Below are 21,907 nucleotides of genomic sequence, written 5' to 3'. Positions count from 1 at the left end.
TAATTTTGATTTTATTATAATTATATCATTATTTATTAATTATTTTAATACAAAAATAATCTCACTTTCAATAATATAACAAATAATATAAAAAAATATTTTAAAATAATTATACATAATAGTATTTAAGTAAAATAATATACTACTTCTTTTTATTACCTCTAACCAAATACAATAATTATTTATATATATTCATCTTTACCAAATTTTATCAGATATGTTAATAATTTATATCCAATAATCTTCAAGTTAATCTTCAAATTTTATAATAAATTCTTCAAACCAAACGCTCCCTCAGTATTTTTTTATTACATCCAACCGAACACAATAATTATTTATACATATTATTTTTATCAAACATAATAATAATTTATATCCAGTAATCTTTAAGTTAATATAATTTTATATTAATATTTTATTTTTTTATAATAAAAAGAGTACCTGAATCAAATGCATCCTTATAAGTTATTATTTAAGTAAATAACATTAACATGAGTTTTAAGATTTATCGAATTTTTTATGAAATTCAATAACCTATTATATATTTGTTAGATCCTTTCCTTAAAACCAATACATTATTATAACGGTTATTCATTAGAGGTTTTAGCAGTAAAAAACTAATTATTTTGATGCAGATAAATACTTATCTCCATAATTTTTTTGCTTACTCCTATAACAATAAAACTATGTGTATCCAATTTTGGTACACAATTTGTGTACACAAATAAGGTGTCATCATGTGATTGAATATTTTTTTATCATATGGTGACACATATTTTAAAATCACCTAATTGCATGATGACACATCATTGTGTATATGAATTGTGTACCAAAATTGGGTACACATAACATTGCTCCTCCTATAAATGCTTATCCTAATAAGAAAACAACCTTCCTCATTTAATGCAGCCTTGTAAACAATCTAAACATACGAAACATATAAATAAAACTAATAAAGTAGAAGAAACATATAACGTTAGATGGGGAAAACATAGACATGGTGGGAACATTAAAATTATGTAATATAGTGCGTAATGTCGTAAAAGCTAAACTAATTATTTAAACCCGTTTGAATCAAAGAAAGAATTACTTAAAATATATTAGGTGGGGAAAATTGAAAAATATAAATATAAAATTAGGAGTGAGTTAAAATATACATTTAATTAATTCAAAGACAAAATCAAACCATAGACGCCTTCTAAGCTCCAGCTTACGCGTCTTTATCCCTCCCATTCCCTGTTCAGACTATAGATTTCTCACATCATGTATCCGCGCCAAGTATAAAAAATTTTAGAACATTTCATCGTCTTCCCCAAGCCTCTCGCCATTGATTCAATTAAAAATTCTTCTACTAATAGACTTTTGTTTTGTCCCCTCCAATTGAAGGTTAGGAACAAGGAATTTTGACTGTTAGACCAGTTGAACCAGTCATTAGATTAGATTATTGTATAAATAAATATTCAAAATATAAATTCTAAGCTATGTTTGCTTTTAAATTTCTTTTAAAATGGAATAAAAAGAACAAGAAGTGGCTTAAAAATTTGCAAACTCTCGCCTGGTTCCCAATCAAACCGACCAATCTAATTCGAGTTTCAAAACATTAGTGCATATATATTATCAATGGTGAGCAAACCAGATCAGATCAGATTGAAATCTAAACTCCTGTGAGTTAGTATCTTCAATTACTGTTTCTTTCAGTGAGCCCTTCTTTTGTCATCAAGATTTTAGTGATTCTAACCTACTCATTCTACATAAGAAATAATATCGAGGTCTGCTGAATACCTTGAAATGAGGTTATTTTCTTATGTATAATTAAATTTTTGCCTAGTAGTATCTAGGGCAAGAGCCATATTGTGTGCCTGTGTTTGTCACACGAAATAAAATTTTAAGAATTTATTCACATTCTAATTTAAATAAAGGGGAAGATTTACAATATAGAAATTTTTTTAATTTTCATAAAAATATACTTCAAGTTAGAGGTGGATTAAAAATCTAATTAAGGCCAAACAAGGGTTGGCTCAAAATTAGTATGAATAAAACAATTCCAACTTGAGTGAAGAGGTAATGAGTTTATCAAAGAAGCCTTTAGAAAGTGTCAAAAAAGAAGAAAAAAAATAGTCGAAAATGAAGAAGAGAAAGAATTGTCAAAGAAGAAAAGTGGTTGTATAAGATGAAAAAATTGTTAAGAAAGATGAATTTATAAGTAACTTTTTGACAATTCACTTAAATTGAACTGACTTAATTTGAACTTTCTATCTCAAATTTGACTCATTTAAAATACTAAGTCTATTTAGTTTGGATTCACCCCTACTTCAAATTTATTCGCCCTTTATATTTCATTATTATTTTACATTGATCTTCTTACATTTTATAGTTATTTTAATATTAACTAATCTATATTTCATTCTTGGATCTATCCCTATATATTACATTTGTCTTCCTGAAAATGTTGGTTTATGAAAGTGTGTTCACAGTGATTTTCGACAATCTATAAAGACCCCAAAATCAGAATAATTCAAATCAGAGATCAAAGTCCAATAGTAACCTCTTTCATTGGCTATTCTAAGCATGTAATGTATGATTGTGTAATCCGAAAACTAATAGAAGGCCTGTTATAATATACCAGTTTGCATTGCCTAGTTTATTTGGTGGAAGTTAAATGTTACCATTGAAACGGCTTTAACCATTTGTTGATGTTTCTCCTCATCATTTCAATTGCATCATTTCTACCCTGTTGGCGAAAAATGGTAACCTCTTTCAAATCTAAATGCAATAGATAATTTTTCAATAGTATATTTGATATGAACTTGGATTCTCCTTTCTTCCTCTTAGAAAACCAGTCCGTATATAAAATAGTGAAATTGTAAGCACGAAGATCAACAAGTTTTTCCGATGCTGGAGATGGGAGGGATTCTCAAGATTTCTTGCTGTTTATGTTCTTTTGTGGACACATTGTGAAGGAATCTATAATAGCACACTGCTAATAACATTTAAATGAGGTAAAGCTATGCATCTTTTTGTTTCCAATACTATTGCAAGCTTTTACTTATTCTTTGATAGGAATTTGGAGTCAGTGGACACTGTTTATATGGCTCAATCCTGTCCCAGCTGCTGATCTTCACAAGACTACTGTTTAATTGTTAAGATCTCTGTGATATTGGCGACTGTAAATGTAACACTCTTTGAAACAATATTGTAGATAATACTATTTGGATTGATTACATTGTATAAATAAAGATGAAGCATCCAGCTTGGGCATTTATCATACTAAATCCAGAACAAAAGAGAGATTATGCCAAAAGCTTAACTCATAACTGGCACCATTTCTATCTTTGTTTACAGACCAAAAGCATTAAGGGAAAATTAAAACCAACAAGAATAGCCAAGAACCATTTCCAGCTTTCAAGAGACTGGTTCTCTCCCTAATCTTCTCCTTCTTCCAATGACTTCCCTGCCTTCTCCATACTCTCCAGGCTCTTTATCTTTTCTTTCTCCCCACTGCTGCCCCTCCAATCTTGATTTGCCAGCTCATCAGCCAATATAACCGTGGTACCCTTTTTATTCTGCATATCCCTCTTTTCTTGCTGATGTACTGTAGCTTGTGTTATTTCTGAATTGTTGTCATCTGCAGGCTTTCTGTCAGGGTCTGCTATTTGTATCATTTCTGAAGTGCTGCCACTTGTTGAATCCTCACCTTCGCCACCTGTACTTCCTTTGCTAGAGTTATTTAGCATTTGCACATTGTGTTCATTTGGATTGATGTTTTTGTTTCTTCTTATTTTCTTTACATATACTTGAGCTCTGACATTCTTGAACATGTTCTACAACGGCACAAATCCTTGACGAACACACACCTTTAATGATTTCCTCTACACTATTAATTGTACACAATAATACACATAAATCAGGAGATCAATCTAATGCAAGTTTTAATGAAAACATCTGGTCATCACCTCATTTATTTGGGAACTGAGCTCTGGGCAGGCCCAGTTTTTGTGAATTTGAGTAGAGAAATAACCAATTATAATACTTTGTTTTGCTATTGTGTAAACATAAAATAATTCATCATTGCCTTGCTTCCCTAGGGCTGTAGCACAAGTTAGAAAGACTAACCTGTGTTTCTTCCTTAATTTCATCCTGATTCTTTCTGGCGTTCTGAATATTTTATTCCTTCCCTGCATTAGAATTATGAGAAGGCTCACCCCAATTGTCATCATGCTTCTCTGAATTAGGTGACACACATATTTGGGGGTCAATGTATGGGTAAGTTCTAAGGAACCAATACCCAAGTGTTAGCTTGGGTGTACGTGAAGAGGAAGAGGGGGAGAAAAAATGCTAACACAAGTGGACAGCCCGTGGTGATGACAGATGGCACTCTCCCAGAAATTATACAAGCAGCAGCCCAACAAATTATGCCATCAGCAGACCACCAACAAGAATATCAGGGCATACAACCAAGGGAAGGGACCAGAAGGATATGCTCAACTGAGCTGGCACCACATGATTGGGAGGACAGTTATGGTGAGGAAATGGAGAAAAGGGACCTGGAGAGCAGCAGGGAGGCAGAGAAGAGAATAGAAAAAATGAAGTATTGAGGAGAGATCAGCCCCTCGAACGCTGGAAGGGAGATTGCTTAGTGTTTTCTGAGCTTAGTTCATTTCTGGGGTGGTTCTGGTTTCTGTGTTTTGGTTGTTATTTTCCAGGGTTATATGTTGCCGTTGATGGCTTTAGTTTAGGTTCCGTTTGTTACGAATATTTGGAGAACAATGTTGATGTAAAAACTGTGTCTTTATTTCTTAAGTAATATTAATACAAGTGAAGTTACTGTTACATTGTGGTTGCAAACTGCATATTTACATTCAGCAGAACTCAATTCCAACAAACATATTTTATAGTATCTTTACAAACATCTGCAAGTGAATTGCTAGTAGTTCAGAGAGGTTGTTCTTCCTGCAAACAGAGTCATCCGGCAGAGCAAGCCTAATCATTCTCCGGGTACCTATCACGAAGTAATACATCTTTAAGGTCATCGGCCATAAGAGCAAAGGCTTCAACATTTGTAAGCGCTTTAACAGATCTTGTTGACAAGGGGATACTTGTTGATAAATGGCCATCTAGAGCCCATGTGATAAGTTCTTCTCCATAGAAGTCACAATCTACCTGATGATCCTTTTTGCTTATGTTATTATCATCATCTCTGCTATGATCGGTGCTTGCAAAGCCAGTTATACCCTTAGAGGTGTAGGAAGAGACTTTGCCACACACCACAAACAACATTTGATCAATCGGATGTCCTTCTTGAAAAATGTGAGTGTGCTGAGAGTAGAAGACTAGCTTTACATTATCACACAATGCTTCCAACCTTTCTTCATTTAACATCTTAAACTCTTGTACCTTGACATACATTCAAGAACAATAATAAAAATATATCAAATATCCAGCGATATAAAAAGAAATTCAAGACTGACAATTACAACTGGTAATCACCTCCAGTCTGATGTGTTAAATTTTAAGAATTTAGTTCAATTTACAAAGTCATCTGAACTTTTCTTCCATTATTAAGTGCAATGGGATCTTATTTAGATATTATATTTAAATTAATGCAATTGTATCTGAGTTTCCTCCCTAAATATTGGCACTTGTTTCTTCTTCTTTTAACTTCGTAAATGGGTACAAAAAGTAATCCAATGAGAAGAAGATTTTAACTCCACGCAGGCTAATAGGTGAGCAATTATATAAAGACAAAGGAACTCACTTTCTTGAGTAGCTCCAAGCATAGCTCTCGATTAATGGTCTGTAAAAGAGCATTGGGAAGATTACTAAACAAAAATTCTACACCGTCATCCTTGTTCTTTCGCCATATGCATCGCTCATATTTCCTAACCTGTTGTTGGAGATTCTTAGGGAGCTTTTGTAAGAGCATCAAATCCCCCATCTTTAGTGTCTCAAGACTCATGTCCTTTGATCTCCCAATATCAAACATCAAGTATAACTGTTTCAGAAGAAGCATTCGAATAAGTTAATTTGTGCTTCAACTTGACCATTTATGTATAACTGGGAGACAAGAAACAACCCAAAAAGGGAAAAAAGAAGGCAACCTGAAAGTTTCCTATGAAAAAGACAACCAACAGTGCGCTAGTGATGGTAATCAAAATAACAAATAAGTTTTCCCAGACATCAGTACTTGTATGAAGGTTCTGACCAAACCAACTGCAATAAAAATTACATCCAACTGTAATATATCATAAATTAATCATAGAATCCTAAGATTCATATGTGTGAAGCTAACATATTTACAGGGTACATACCAAATTTCCATAAATGTTAAAAAAGTGATAACCGGACTCATATAGAGACTAAAAATAACTGAGTTAAAAACTGTAAGTTTCACCATCCCAAAATAAAATATGAACCATGATAAATACATAAAGGCCCACAGGTCATTGACCTCGATTTGCTAATGCATCAGAGAAGCCAAAAGTCAGTAGAGTCATTCACAATAGTCACAGTCATAAGAATTATACATCAATGAGTACCAATCAATTGACTAGAATATCACATCTATTACATTTTCTCTTTCTCACATCTTTCCCTTTTCTCTAATTGAATGACCAATTTTTAAATTTTCATTCTCTCATTGCAATAATCTTAAGTGTAAACAGGAAGAAGGTTGGTCACCAGGGCAGTGCACTGTAAGCATTAATATAAGTCTCACCTGAGCAGTGCGCTGAGAATTGCCAAACAGTGTTTATACGTACTGTAACAGCTGAATGTGCTAATACAATGGAACTCATACACAGACCATATCCTCAAATTAGTACAAAACAAGGTTTGAGTCACCTGGACAGTGCACTGAGAATTGCCAAATGGTGTTTATATGCACTGTAACAGCTAAATATGCTGATACAATAGACCTCATACACTGACCACATTCTCATATTATGGTACTACCAACAAGAAAAGAATCTAGTATGCACAAACCTGAGATTTCGCAGGCCCCATAGAAAACAATGTAAAAACTTCTGTGGAAAATTAGTCGCTTCAACTATACCAGACTGAAGAGCATCATGAAAAATTCCAAAATCATAGATTGTATTATATAGTGTTTTCGTTGGGCAAGTTCCATCCAGAAATGAGTAGTCTCTTAATTTGCCACTGCAGTAGAAAGACTCATCACTGCATTCAGTATGATTTCTGCAGGCTTTCTTCCAGCATTCAGTTTCTCTTTCGATGGCCATTAAATACCATAAGGCTCCATATACCTAAACTCACCAGCAATTGTATTTGATCAAACAGATATGAACAGAGGATATATGTATATGTGTGAGTGTATGTATACGTGAATAAGCAAGCTAACATAAGTGTACGTATATCTGAGTAAGCATTTGCGTTTGATTCAATCATGCTGTTAACCTAAGTTGATTAAATATGTTTAAATGCTTTCAGATCAAATTTCCGAAGCAATTTAAGGAGAATGTTCAGTTGTAGCACAAACCACAACTTCCAAAAAAAAAAAAAAAGAATTATGTACCACCACTAAGACCTGGGTAAAGCATTTAAACACACAGAAATCACTTCACAAAAAAACTAGTCAAATACTGAAAAACAGTAAACTAAGCTTTTCCCAGATTAAGAAGTTGGTAAAGCATTTTAAGTCAATGTACGAAAAGATAATAATTGACCAGATAAATCAACAAATAAACATTTATTCAACTTACATGAGCAGCAAGCATGTAAATGTAAAGAAGAATAATGGATATAGCTTTGTGCAATGTAGCTTCTGAAAGTTTGACCAACGTCAATGTAGCTTTTGTATAGATTCTGACTGCCCTTATCAGGCATCGCAGAAACACAAAGACTTTCACCAGCTTCATCAAATACCAAAAATCCAGGTCTGTCATTAAAGTCCTGACTACCAGCTGGACAGAGCACATTAAATTTTTTAGTTTATAAGGGATAATTATATATATAAGAAGTCTTAGAATGATATAAAACAAATGGATTAATAATAATTATAAGACAACTTGCATTATAAAGCATTTGAATAACACTAAATGGTGAAAGATATATTAACCATGAATAGCAACACCACTTCAGAATAAAAGTTGAAACAAAACTTGGGAATCATATCATCAGTATCTTGTATGTGTGATTCGTCAAACATGAAATATTCTTTGATCAATTCATTCCATCCATTTGTTTAAAAACGACTGTTCAAAGAGTCAGTGTGCCTTACCAGTGGAAGCGGAATGGGCAGGTCAAGGTATGAAGCTCCCCACATGGAGAAGTCAACTCTTCCGTGTGGATGTTGTATGAAAGTTATAATGATGGTGTAAAAGAGATACCAAAGGAGCTGGAGAACAGTAATCCAAATACCCAATTTCACGTCAAATGCCAGACACTTGTTATCATGATCAACCACAAGAACGTAGAGAAACAAAAAATCCAACGGGATCGCAGCCATATCAAATATAATACAAATCCAGTTTTCCAAGGGCTTTATTGATGGGTAAACCGTTTCCCTTAAAAACCTCAAAACCTTAAATTTAATTCGGCTTTTAAACTGTTTAAAACCAACATCAGATTGTGCACCTCTTTGGAACTTCCCAAAGAGTGTCTCTCCTACTTCCTCAGAAGGTATACTTCCTTTAGCTTCTTCATAAAATGACCTATGATTACCTTCCTCTGATTTCAAGTCCTGAGACCTGAAAAAAAACATGACTAATAAAATACCTATACCCAAGGTAATTGAATTGATTTTTTTTTTTTTTTTGGGTTTTGCTCGGTGCATAACTTTTGGCCAAGAGAAAATTGTTCCACACATAAATTAGAATAATTTTAAGAATAATTTCACAGAAAAACAGAAGCGAACTTACATCACCAAAAACGCAGAAGAAGAACGATTATGTTTTCGGGAATTCAGCTCACCAACTTCCTTGAAAGATAATGCCGATTTTAGGTCGGTAGTTTTGATTATTATTATTTTTTTTTTTTTGCAGGCTTTGACTTACGAACCAGTCTTTTGGCCAAAATGAATCGCATAGCGAGTTGAATTACTTATACCCCCCTCGAGTTTTCCATATATTCTAAATAAATTTACACAATATGAAAATTCAAATATCAATAAAATATAAAATTATAAATACAAACATACATCGAAAAGCCCAATCCAAAAACCAAATGACAAGTAGGATAAATACAGAATACAAATCCTATATGATCCCATGAAGCGACTGATGAACTATACCAAAATGAGTTTAAACTTTAACTTATGCTTCTTCCTCCGAATGAGAATGATAGTTTATAATCTATGTAAGGTTGGAAAAGGCAACACTATTTTTCTTTAACTATTTGTTGGATTGACATGAGATTGGTTATTAATCGATCCAATTGGTTTGATCCGATCCAAATTTTGAAAAATTGATTTTTATGTGTATATATTTCTGTGCGCATGAAGCATCATAGATTGTATGGACTCTCCTATCTTGTCTAGACCAATTGCTCCAAGAGCAGTTTGGGTTTTGACTTTGAGAATTGTAAAGAATTTTCTTCCACATTAAGGGTAATTTGAAGCTCCTTTTTCTTCTTCTTATAACGGTGCCAAGATATTTGTATAATACGAGCATTTTTAGTTTTCCACTGCAGCGAGTAAAGGTTGGGCAACTTCTTAATTTTTTCTAAAGCCTTGTTCAGGTCATCCAACTCTAGGGCAAAAGCTTGAACTTCAGTAGCTGCCCTAACTTTTCCATTCGACATGGGTTCCCAATTCCATTGAGGATGCAAACAAGATATTGCAATTTCTTCACCCCAGAATTCACCATCACGGTATTCCTCAGCCCCAAAGTAACTATCCCTCGCAGTCACAGTAAATAGTACTGTGCCGCCTATGATGAAGAACATTGCCTTGATTCTCTCGTCTTTTCTAACAATACAATGTCCTTTTGCATACAACACTGGCTTAAGATGGTCACAAATTTCTTTTAAAATTTGTTCATCGAATCTTTTAAACACATACACCTGCAACAAAATCAAGAAAAATGAATTAGCAAGAGTCGATATTACAAGAATTCAAAGTGTTATGTTACTACTTTTAACTTTTAGGCGATAGCAGGGTAAGAAACTCACTTTCTTAAGCATTTCTAAGCAAAGTTCTCTCAATACATCTTCTTGGAGGCCTGAAGGAAGAATATCAAGAAAATGTTGTCCATCAACAACTCCAGTTTCTTGCCATACATACTGCAAATGACTCTTAATTTGTTCTCGCCGATTTGTGGAGAGCATTTTAAAAGTCTTGGATCGAACTATCTCTTGGACCTTCAATCTCATGTCCACTAATCTCCTGTACTTAGAAAGCAAAAGGATCTGTTTCACAAAAGAAATAAAATTCAATGCGTCATCAATCTTAAGCATATGACAAAATAAGTTAAGAGACAAGGCATTGAAAAATATTAACCTGCAATTTTCCCAGCATGAGTACAGTGATGAATATCACGCAAAACAGATTAATGAAAACTACAAATAAGTTTTCCCAAACATCTGTACTTGTGTTGAAGTTTCCACCCAAGGATCTGCATTGAATTAATTGAAAAACCCAAACCAAACAAATTGATGAGACTGCAAAAAAAAAAAAAAAAAAAAAAAGGCGCACTCAATATGGAAATTTCCATGTTTTTGAACAGTCTAATTATTATACTCAATTTCAATCCCCAAAACTCAACCACTAGAAAATCAAAGTAGACATGAATTATGTACACAAACCTTATAGTCTGCAAGCCCCAGTTATAACAAAACATGAACTTTGCCATTAAATCTTTTTTCAAAACACCAGAGAGAATGACCTCTTGAAACATTCCAAAATCAAAAACTGTTGCATCTACTACCATAGTGCAAATGATAGTGGTTCCAGCTATATGCCAACATTGAATCAAGTCCAAGTACCTAAAAAGACAGGTAAACTGCTATTTAAAAGTATATGCATACAGTTGACATATAACTAATTGTATGTGCAATGATTAATTGTAAATGTAATGTTATAAAATTTAGGAGGAAACTGCCATGATACTTCTATATATATGTCAACTGTCCAGCTTCATTCACTCTGCTAAAGTTCACATGTAACATGCTTTTGAATGTGAAGAACAAGCCTAAAACAATATAAGAGGGAACTTTGATTGTATAAAAAAGTCACTATTTTAGGGGAAAAAAAATTGTTAGATACAGACATACCATAAGCCAAGTTCATCATTCAAACCTAGGTTAAATACTTAGAAACCAAATGCGAGATAACAGGTGGAAAAGATTAAGTATAACTTACATGACCATCAAGCGGGTAAATTAGGAAACAACATGAAGCATTTACCCATATATGATGAGTAAGGGGGGGGTGGTGTGTGGGGGGCGTGTGTTTTGGCCTTCTAATAAAAAACGAAAATAACCTTATCTAAGTTCAAATTTCAAATAGCAGTATAATTAGAGGCTATAATTCTATCCAAAAACCAAATGGTAAGTAAAAAACCTTTAAAACACAAATCCAATCAGAGTTATTGAACCTTATTGAATGCTGTTTAAGCTAATATAAAACGGGTTTTAGCCATTACTGAGACAGGCTATTGGTCAAGCCAACCCATCAGATCCCATAACAATCATTCGAATGCAGAAGTATATCTCTGAGCATGTGAAGCATCATGGGCTGTATGGACTCTTCTATCTTGTCTTTAAACGAATCGGCGTGAATACTGAATGTCAACCTACGCAAAGCTTTTTCCAAACAATGCTACGAGGAAATGAACCCACATGCAACCTCACCTTTCTTAGACTCCGCAATCAGCCCAGCCTGTCCATCATCAAGCCTTTCTTTTATAAAAAGATCCACCGCCTCTTGCAGCTTCAGACCCTCATATTCCATCACAGCCATAGTCCCACGTATAATGGCCTCCCCTTCTCCAGTGCAAGACACTGCACACGCCGCCGCACCGATAAGCGATGAGTTGCCAATTCTCCTACTCATTTTATTCATCAGCCCCCCTGTTGAAGTGGCTGCAGCGCATTGTCCCTCCCTGTCCAACACCACGCAGCCGACTGTTTCCGGTGCGTATACGCTGAGTGGGAGCCCGTTCATTTGCAAGGGGCTGTCCATGGCTGCTGCACCCACACTGCAGCTTTCCAGTCCGGCTTTTGGGATTCTATAATCAAACTAGTTAAATGACAAAAATTTAATGTTAGTGATTGGAGCCCATTTGTTTTACAAGATTCAAATGACAGACGGTGATGGATAATTAATTCAATGTACCAGGATGGAGCATTTCTTTTTCTTCTTACAAGTGCGCCAAGCTTTTTGTATAATACGAGCATTTTTAGTTCTCCACTGCTCTGAGTAACGGTTAGGCAACTTACTGATTTTTTCTAAAGCCTTCTTGATATCATCTAACTTTAGAGCAAAGGCTTGAACTTTAGTAGCAGCTATAACATTTACTTTTGACATGGGTTCCAAATTCCAATGAGGATGCAAACAAGATATTGCAATTTCTTCACCCCAAAATTCACCATCACGGTATTCCTCACCCTCAGAGGAACTATCATTTGCAGTCATGGTGGATAGTATTGTGCCATGTTTGATGAAGAGCATCTCCTTAATTCTATCGTCTTTCCTAACAATACTATGTCTTTCTGCGTAAAACTTTGGTTTAAGATAGGAATACATTTCTTCTAAAATTTTTTCATCGAATCTTCTTTTAAACACATACACCTGCAACAAAACCAAGAAAAATAAATTAGAAAGATTCAGTATTCTAATAACTCGAAATGTTATATTATGTTACTACTTTTCACTTTCAGGCAATAGCAGGATAAGAAACTCACTTTCTTGAGCATTTCCAAGCAGAGTTCTCTCAATACCTCTTCTTGGAGGCCTGAAGGAAGGATATCGAGGAAATGTTGCCCATCAACAACTCCAGTTTCTTGCCATACATACTGCAAATGACTCTTAATTTGTTCTTGCCGATTTGTGGAGAGCATTTTAAAGGTCTTGGATCGAACTATCTCTTGGACCCTCACTCTCATGTCCACTTTTCTCTTCGACTCAGATAGCAAAAGGATCTGTTTCACAAAAGAAATTAAATTCAATGCGCCATCGATCTTAATCATATGACAAAATAAGTTAAGAGACAAGACATAGAAAAATATTAACCTGCACATTTCCCAACACAAGTACATTGATGAATATCACAAACAGATATATGAAAACTGCAAATAAATTTTCCCAAACATCTGTGCTTGTATTGAAGTTTCCACCCAAGGATCTGCATTTGAATGAATTGAAAAACCCAAAGAAAACAAACTGATGAGACTGCAATTTAGTTTCCCAAAAAGGCTGCACTCAATATGGAAATTTCCATGTTTTGATAGATCCATAATTATTGAACAGTGTAATAATTATTATACTCAATTTCAATTCCCCAAAATCCACCACTAGAAAATCAAAGTACATATGAATTATATACACAAACCTTATAGTTTGCAACCCCCAGTTAAAACAAAACATGAACCTTGTCATTAAATCTTTCTCCAAAACACCAGCGAGAATGACCTTTTGAAGCATTACAAAATCAAAAACGGTTGTATCTACTATCATCGTGCAAACGATAGTGTTTCCAGCTATACGCCAACATTCAGTTAATCTATTAATAGCCAATAGATAGCACAAGCCTCCAAGTATCTAAAAAGACGGGTAAACATATTGACATGGTTCACATATAACTAATTGTATGTGCAATCATAAAAAATTTAGCAGGAAACTACATATGATACTTCTAAATATATGTCAAGCCTCATGCACTTCGTTAAAGTTCACATGTAACACGCTTTTGAATGTGAACAACAAACCCAAAACAAGTTTTAGAAAAAAGTTGTTAAATATACAGAAAACATAAGCCGAGTTCATCATTCAAACCTAGGTTAAACATTTAGAAACAAGATTCGAGACAACAGGTGGAAAAAGAAATTTGTAGGAAAGGATAATTATAACTTACTTGACCATCGAGCGGGTAAATTAGGAAACAACATGAAACATTTACCCATATATGTTGAGTAAGGATGCCTTCAGTGCTCTCAGCCTGTCTATAAAACCTATAAATTCTTAAAACCCTAGGTAAGTACTGGAAAATAATAACATATTTCAACATCCGTAATGCATAAAAGGGTGTGGAACTTCTCATCCTGCCAATCATAATTGAAATCACAACCTGATCAAGGAGAGGATATATAACAAGTTCAGAGTCTACAAGTGATATGTATCAACTACAGTTAAGTTATTCAATCAAAGTTATAACGTATAAATACATAAAATATTTTTTAAAAAAAAACATGAATATTAGTTAGAAATTAAAGATTGTTCTTAATTACCAGCTGTGGTAGTGGGAAATTACTGAGGATGACATCAAGCCAGAAATACAGCGATTTTTGCCTTCTAATCACAGTGTCTCCTTCCTTTCCTCTTTCATTTATACAAGGTAAAATAATCAAGAAATCAAAAACAGTGCGGCAAACGATGGCTGCAATAGCTGCATGGCTTTCGAGTTCAAGGCAATTTTTGAGACCGTTGACCTTGAAACTGTACAGAAAGAAGGAATCTGACCATGTTGAAATCATACAGAGGACAGTTAAAATCCAGTAAAATGAAGATTCCCGTGAGTCGAGGAATTTCTTCGATTGGTGAGGCACTCTTTTGGTCAAGTTTTGGGAAGTTCTACGTTGACCACTTGTGAAATTTCCCGAGGGATTCCCGGAAATTGATTTACTCATCTCCACCTCTGAATTCAAAGCCCTGATAATCAAACAAATCATAAATAGTTTAAAGAAAATTCATGCATGTATTTTTTCGAAAGCACACGTTCAATATATACGATACAGACAACAAAGGTACTAATAATGAAGCTAATAACTAACAACAGCTCAATCAGCAAGTGCAAGCACAAACTTTTAAAGAGGAAAATTTATTCTCCAAAAATTTGCAAAATCAAAACAAAAGTTCATCAACATGACATATCTATACAACCAGCAAGAACTTTCATGAATAAAAAAGCAAGGATCAAGCAGACAAGAAGCTGCAAGATACTGACTGACTGTTTCGACTTTCGTCTCTGCAACTTACTCTGCTTGAAGAGAAAAATGGACTGAAAATTCTTAAAGTTGCTGAATCGCTGAGTGTTTATATAGATTATATAGACATTGACCCAGCGTGGTGGAAATCATCCAACAAAACGCCGACTTTTCGCTCCCAAGATGTCGAATCAAACAATTATTGCAATTGTCTTTTTTAGAAATTAATGTGTAAAATGAAGAAACCAATGAAATACAGGGGTAAAATTGTCTAAATATCTTGTGAAAAATTATTATTTGACTATCGACTTACGTAAATTCAAACATGAATAACAACTTGGATATAAATCCAGAGAAGAAGCAACTTTCTGACTATAACCTATAAAAAAAAGGTTTAAGGTTTAGGATTTAAGTTATGATCTGATGAACAAAATCAGCATGGACATAAAAAGATCTTTGATGAAGTTCAAAACCCTATTTTTCTCTCCAAAAAACATACAATATAATTGTACTCAGGAGAGGTTTCCGAGAACTTCAATACCCTTAAAAAATTTATTCAGTGCTTGCATGAGTCATGCGGATTATGGCTGAATAATTATAGTTTAGGTCATGCTAAATCTTACGTCGTTTTCTAGCTGGACGGCTTCTTCATCTGTAGATTATAAAACTTGTGAATCGAACTGTGGCAACAGAGATTACGTTGAAGGCAGAAGCAAAATCTAACCACATTCTTTCCTATAGATAGACATTGACAGTCAAGTTGGTAATTCTCAACCTAACCTACAAATTCCATATAATACAATATGAAAAGAGTCAATAAGATACGATTTATCAGATAATATTAAAATTCACATAAAAATAATTTGATATGATTTGAATCAATTTAAATATTTTAAAAAATCTTATTTTAATAAAATTTATTAGAGATATATTATAAAAAATATTAAATTTTTTATAAATTTATATAATTGTGTATTTGGATAATTGTAATTATTCATATTATTTTTTATTTATTTAAATGTATTATTTTATTATTAAATAATAAGAATATGATTTAATTAATTAAATTATTAATATATTTTAAATGTTTTTAAACTATTTGTAAATAAAATAAAATATTATATTATATACTAATTAATAATAGATTAAGATAATTTAATAAAGAAATTAAAATAATAAAAATATTTTAAAAATAAAAATATTTTAAAAATAAAAATAATAAATAATTTTGAATAATTTAATTAGATCAAATAATTTAAATATTTAAAAATTAAGTTCAATTTAAAAAATTTTGATATAATACTAATTTAATATAAAATCAAAACCGTTATATGCTGACATAATTAATGGTGCGTGGAGAGAAATATAATGCTGTCTACTCTGACTTCAAGTACCATGCGAAGAACAAAAAATTTTAGAAAAATTTTTTTCAACATAAACAAAATAATAAAATGAAGGGAGAAGGACTATTTCCCACCCATCTTTTGATGCGTTCTCACATTGCCACCAATGGCAGATGAAAATCTAGTTTTCTCATCCGTGACCAAACTGCCGTCCAATTTTTCAGTTAGGGACAGGGGCAAAATCGTCATTTGCTATTTAAAACCTTAAAACTTTTAAATCTTACCGTTTCCCCCCTCCAGATTTTAAAAACTAATAACTAACCCATCCTCAAAGTTTGAAAAGTTTAGATTTCACCCCTGGGGTTTGCTCCTTCTCCGACCACCATCAACAGCCGACGCATTCGACTGATCTCCTATCTCTGACTACAAAGGACGACGAAGGACGACCCTTCGTCGCCCAGATCTGGACGACGAAGCGTCGTCCAGATCTGGAAGAATAGACGAAGTCATCCTTCGTCGTCGCGTCTTCCAGATGCTACGAGCCACGAAGAGAGAAGAAGAGAGACCTTCATCGAGCGATCGCCCAGATCTGGACGACGATCGAAGTTTGAAACCGATCTCCCAGATCTGGACGACGAGCGACGAAGAGAGGTTTCTTCGTCGCATCGTGCGACGAAGAGATTTTCGTCTCTTCGTCGCACCACCGCCGTCGCACCAAGAAAAGGAGGAGGTCAGTGACGACACCGGAGAAGACGTCGGGAGATGAAGTTGAAGAATGGGGGTGAAATGCTAGTTTTGAAAGTTATGGGGGGCGACTGTATTTTGAAAAATATGGAAACCCTAGGTTTGGGGGTGAAAATGTTAGTTTTTAAAGTTTAAAAACTTTAGGTAAGGTGAAAATGTTAGTTTCTAAAACCTAAGAGGGGTGAATGGTAAAACCCTCACATCAATTTTGAGAAATTAAATTGAGGGGTACTTTTGTTATTTCATCTAACAAGGGTAAAATGGACATTTTACCCTTATGCAAACAGATATCATCCATTTTAATAGCTCATGGGTGGGAAAACTGGATTTTCATCTGCCGTTGGTGGCAATGTGAGAACGCATCAAAAGATGGGTGGGAAATAGTCCTTCTCCCTAAAATGAATGGCCAATATAAAATTTCTAAGGGTTATATTTTTAATAATAGTCACGTTGAAAATTGGTTAATTAAAATAAAAAGTTATTTACCTCATTGATTACACCACCACAAACAAGTGTCGAACCCTAATTGGTCATGGTAAATTAGCACTGTTGAAGGATAAGGATAAAACTTGGAATTTAATTACTTAAATATTTACTTCTCGTACAAATTTTTTATTAATAGATGTGAGATGCATTGGCCGGCCGAAATCAAGCCTCCCAACTTTGATTCAATTTCCTCCAATTGAAGGTTTGGAACAAGAAATTTTGACTGTAGACCGGTTGAACTGGTGGCAGACTGGATTACTGTGCAAATAAATATTAGAAATAATAATTAAAATAAATTTAACTAATTAATTATTAAGTATAATTCCCAAGCATCATTTCTACCCTGTTGGTGTTGGCTTGGCCGCATCCTAAGATGGTGGTATATATAGTTACCTCATTTCATTCTGAATGCAATAGATTACTTTGTTTTCGAGCCTAATTTCAGCTCTATAAGAACATTCATGTGTACACTAAGAAAAAGATAAGAAATAATGTGTTGGTAATGATATTCAAAATCACAAGTTTACTTGCTTGAAGGTTTTGAACAGAATTCCTGACAAGTTAAATCCAACTGTAATATAGTAGACATTAGCCGTGGAGATTTGTAAGGACATTAAGAGTTAAAAATTAAGAATGGTAAGACAAATAGTTTTTTTTTTTTTTTCACGTGGTTTGGGCAAACATTATCCAGGTTTGCATTGAGAATGTAGCTATTAATATATAGATGAAGACAATTTTATCTTTGTCAAAAGAAATAGGTTTCATCAATATTTGAGATGTAATCAACAGAGAGAATTAAACCTAAAGGGAGAGCCAAAATGGTTAAAGACGACTGTCTCTGATAATGATTTATAAACCCTATAAAGAAAATATTAATTTTTTAAACTTTGAGTAGAGAAAGAACTATGAAATTTTTAATCTGAGGAAGGTAAAAGTAATAAAACTTTAGTTTTTTAATTTTTTGTTAAATAATGGTTTTCTCCTTAACTTTAATAAAGATTTTAAACAAATAGATAAGATTATTAGTTTTTGAAATTCTACAGATAAAACTTTAAAAATACATCTAAACTTGGATGAGAAATAATCCCCTGGCCTATTAATAATGTTCGGGCAGTAACTTTCAAAACATAAGAAAGAACAAATTCATTTTCTTTTTAACCTTTCCAAAAAGGGAAAGAATTGAGTTATATCATACGTATTAATAAAATAAAAGTGATTTATTTTAACTGAAAATCATTCCACAGAAATTTTGGTGGGTAATTTAATCTTCGTGGCGGCTGAAGAAATAGCCGTTAGATCTATAGACAGAATAACATCATCGTCACAGGTTCCGCCACGTGGGAATATTTGATCGAATATGGCACGTGCTCGTCACACTCCCTCCGTCCTTCCTGTCACTTTCTTGCTATAAAAAAGGCGGGTACTAATTGTTAAACCTGCTAAAGGCACAAGCTTTATTACCCTCTTTCAGAAAAATTGTAATTTTCCCGGAACATTTTATGCAGGTCTTCGTTTCCCTCCATCCTATTGTATTTTATATGGATTTCACAATATAATATAATATAAATAAATACAAAATATATCAAGTTATTACGATATAATAAATTTATTAGATAATATGATATATATATATATATATATATATATATATATATATATATATATATTTAATAATCAAAAAATCGACCCTAATAAATCTTGGAACAATCATCAAACCCATAACTATTGCATCGGGTTCATCAAGGGTTTTATTTGTATAGTAGTTATTCGATTCCAAATTAATTAATTCAATTTTTTTTTCATAAGAGTGTCTCCTTTCACATATGTTATTTGAATTTTAATTTTTAATAAGAAGGTTTTTTTTTATTATTAAAATTAGTTCTAATGTCAATAATATATATTATTGATATAAATTAATACAATTTTTAAGAAAAATAAATATATATTAAAGATTTATATAATAAATTTTAAAATTTTAAAAATATATAATGTTTTTTAAAATAATAACATATTAATAAAAAAATAGAAGTTAGTGTACAAGAGACGTAACCGGAGCTTTTAGCGAAATAGATCACTTTTTCTCTAGAACTGCCTCTACTTGGGGACTAAGAAAGTGCAACTTCCTGATGTAGACAGCATCTTCATCTCTAAATTCTGGAAGTTGTGAGTTGAATTTGGCAACATTGCTTAACTCCAACGCTGACACTAAATCAAACCATTTATACTATAAATATAGTCATTAAGGTGGCCCATGTTATTATTAAAAAAATAATAATTTAATTAAAATTTTAACCTTAAAATTATAGGTTGCTTTCACTTCTATAATTATCTTCATAGTTTTTCTATATTACGAAAACATTGCTTGGTTGTGTTATTGAAAATAATAACATTATGTATATAATTTTTGTATACAAATAAGATATATTATTATGTGATTGAATTTTTTTATTTTTAATTTTCAAGTATTTAATCATATATATATATATATATATATATATATATATATATATATATATATATATATATATATATATATATATATATATATATATTTTATTTGTGCATAAAAATTATTCATATAATACTATTTTATTGAAAATAGTATCATAAAATTAAAATATAAGGTAATTAAATTTATAAACTATTTGCGTAAAATTTTAAAAATTATATTAATATATTTTTTATATTTAAAAACTATATGTCCCTTGATTCCCAATCAAATCGATAAGTTTTATCCAAGTTTCAAAACATCAACGCTTACAATCAATGGAGAAGTAGTTGTAGGAGAGATATAATAATAGATATAAATCAAATCAAGTCTAAATATCTTTTAACTCGAATTGGAAATAGTCTAATTCGGATAAAAAATAATCAGTTTAAATTTGATTCAATTTTTTAACTCGAATCAATAGTTCTAATTCATAACTTAGTTCAATTCAAATTTATAATTTAAATACATGATTTGATTAGTTTTATTTGAGTTTGAAAACATCCGTGCTTACTATCAATGGAGAAGTAGCTGTGGAGGGTGGTGGAGATGGTTATCAAGTAGGGATATTTTTGTTGGCATAGCCTTGTTTATGGATTTTATAGCAAATAGAACAAAGTAATTACCTCGATAAAAATTTATGGGTTGAAGATTAAACGAAAGTAAAATATAAGATTCAAATAAACAATAATAAAATATAGAAAGAGTCAATAAAAATTTTCGAAGCTATATTAATATATGAATAGTATTATATGAATAATTTTTATATATAATTTTGGGTACAAATAGTTACGTAGTATTATATGATTGAATAATTAATAATTAAAAATAAAATAATATCTAATCACATAATAATATATCATTATTTATATAAATAATCTTATTATTGATATATTTTATATATTTAAATTAATGATTTTTTAAATTTAGAAAAATTTAAATTTGTCACAAATCAAATATATCCCCCTCAACATATATATATAACGTTAATCATTCAACAATTGATTATCTATTTGATTTTACAATTAATTTTTATTAAAAAACAATAAAATTATATATATATAAATAAAATAATATTTAATTACATAATAATATATTTTCTATATAATTAAATTATATATAAAAAAATTCTCACATAGTATTTATGTGATATTAAAACTAATTTAACGAATAAATAGATTAAAAAGGAGACCATTGAGTCTAGAAGATTTAGTACAATTATCAATAAAAATAAAAAATTAATATATTTTGAAATTTCAATGCAAAAGAATTAATAAAATATATTATTTATAGTATGGAAGATCAAGGTAGAAATCTTACGTGAGAATGACACTTTTCTAACAAATCGGATGGAAGCGACCCTCCATTGACCAATTAAAAAATCTTCCAGTATCAAATTATTTTTTCGTTTAATTTAGCGTAAGGAACAAGAAACTTCGACGGTTACACTGATTGAACTGATTGTTGGATTAATTATTTTATTTAATTAATTATTAAATTTAAATTCTAAATTACATTTATTACACTAGAAGTGTCAGTAGCTCCGAAGTCGGAACAGGCTATACAGAGCAGATCTTGGTGCGGCCGAATGTGTTCGTTTGGGTTGAGACATATCAAGTAAGGTCAATCCGGCGAAAGTATAGGGCTCGGGATAAGACTCAAGGTTATTAAAGTCGTGTCATTATAAGTTATTAATAGGGTTGATCGGCAAAAATATGTACACCGCTCTACTGAATCAATAAAATTATGT

At 32.2% G+C, this 21,907-nt stretch overlaps 2 protein-coding genes across 2 annotated transcripts; both read right to left on the bottom strand.

Annotated features, from left to right (window-relative positions):
* Window positions 1–4,769: 4,769 nt before the first annotated feature.
* LOC123198080 (cyclic nucleotide-gated ion channel 1-like) lies at window positions 4,770–8,989 on the bottom strand. Its single transcript, XM_044612662.1, has 7 exons — window positions 8,877–8,989; window positions 8,237–8,705; window positions 7,719–7,919; window positions 6,982–7,262; window positions 6,099–6,210; window positions 5,756–5,992; window positions 4,770–5,394 (listed from the first exon to the last, which is right to left on the bottom strand). Coding segments are annotated over exons 1-7 (1,716 nt in total). The 5' UTR covers window positions 8,879–8,989; the 3' UTR covers window positions 4,770–4,980.
* Window positions 8,990–9,327: 338 nt separating this feature from the next.
* On the bottom strand, window positions 9,328–11,372 carry LOC123198417 (cyclic nucleotide-gated ion channel 1-like). The gene is made up of 3 exons (XM_044613123.1): window positions 11,315–11,372; window positions 10,126–10,362; window positions 9,328–10,017 (listed from the first exon to the last, which is right to left on the bottom strand). Exons 2-3 carry the CDS (start codon window positions 10,324–10,326, stop codon window positions 9,490–9,492), a joined length of 729 nt encoding a protein of 242 aa, XP_044469058.1. The 5' UTR covers window positions 10,327–10,362; window positions 11,315–11,372; the 3' UTR covers window positions 9,328–9,489.
* Between the last annotated feature and the right edge of the window lie 10,535 nt (window positions 11,373–21,907).

The sequence above is a fragment of the Mangifera indica genome, chromosome 15, assembly GCF_011075055.1.
Source record: "Mangifera indica cultivar Alphonso chromosome 15, CATAS_Mindica_2.1, whole genome shotgun sequence".
Taxonomy (NCBI): Eukaryota; Viridiplantae; Streptophyta; class Magnoliopsida; order Sapindales; family Anacardiaceae; genus Mangifera; species Mangifera indica.
This window is presented reverse-complemented; position numbering and strand designations above follow the sequence as displayed.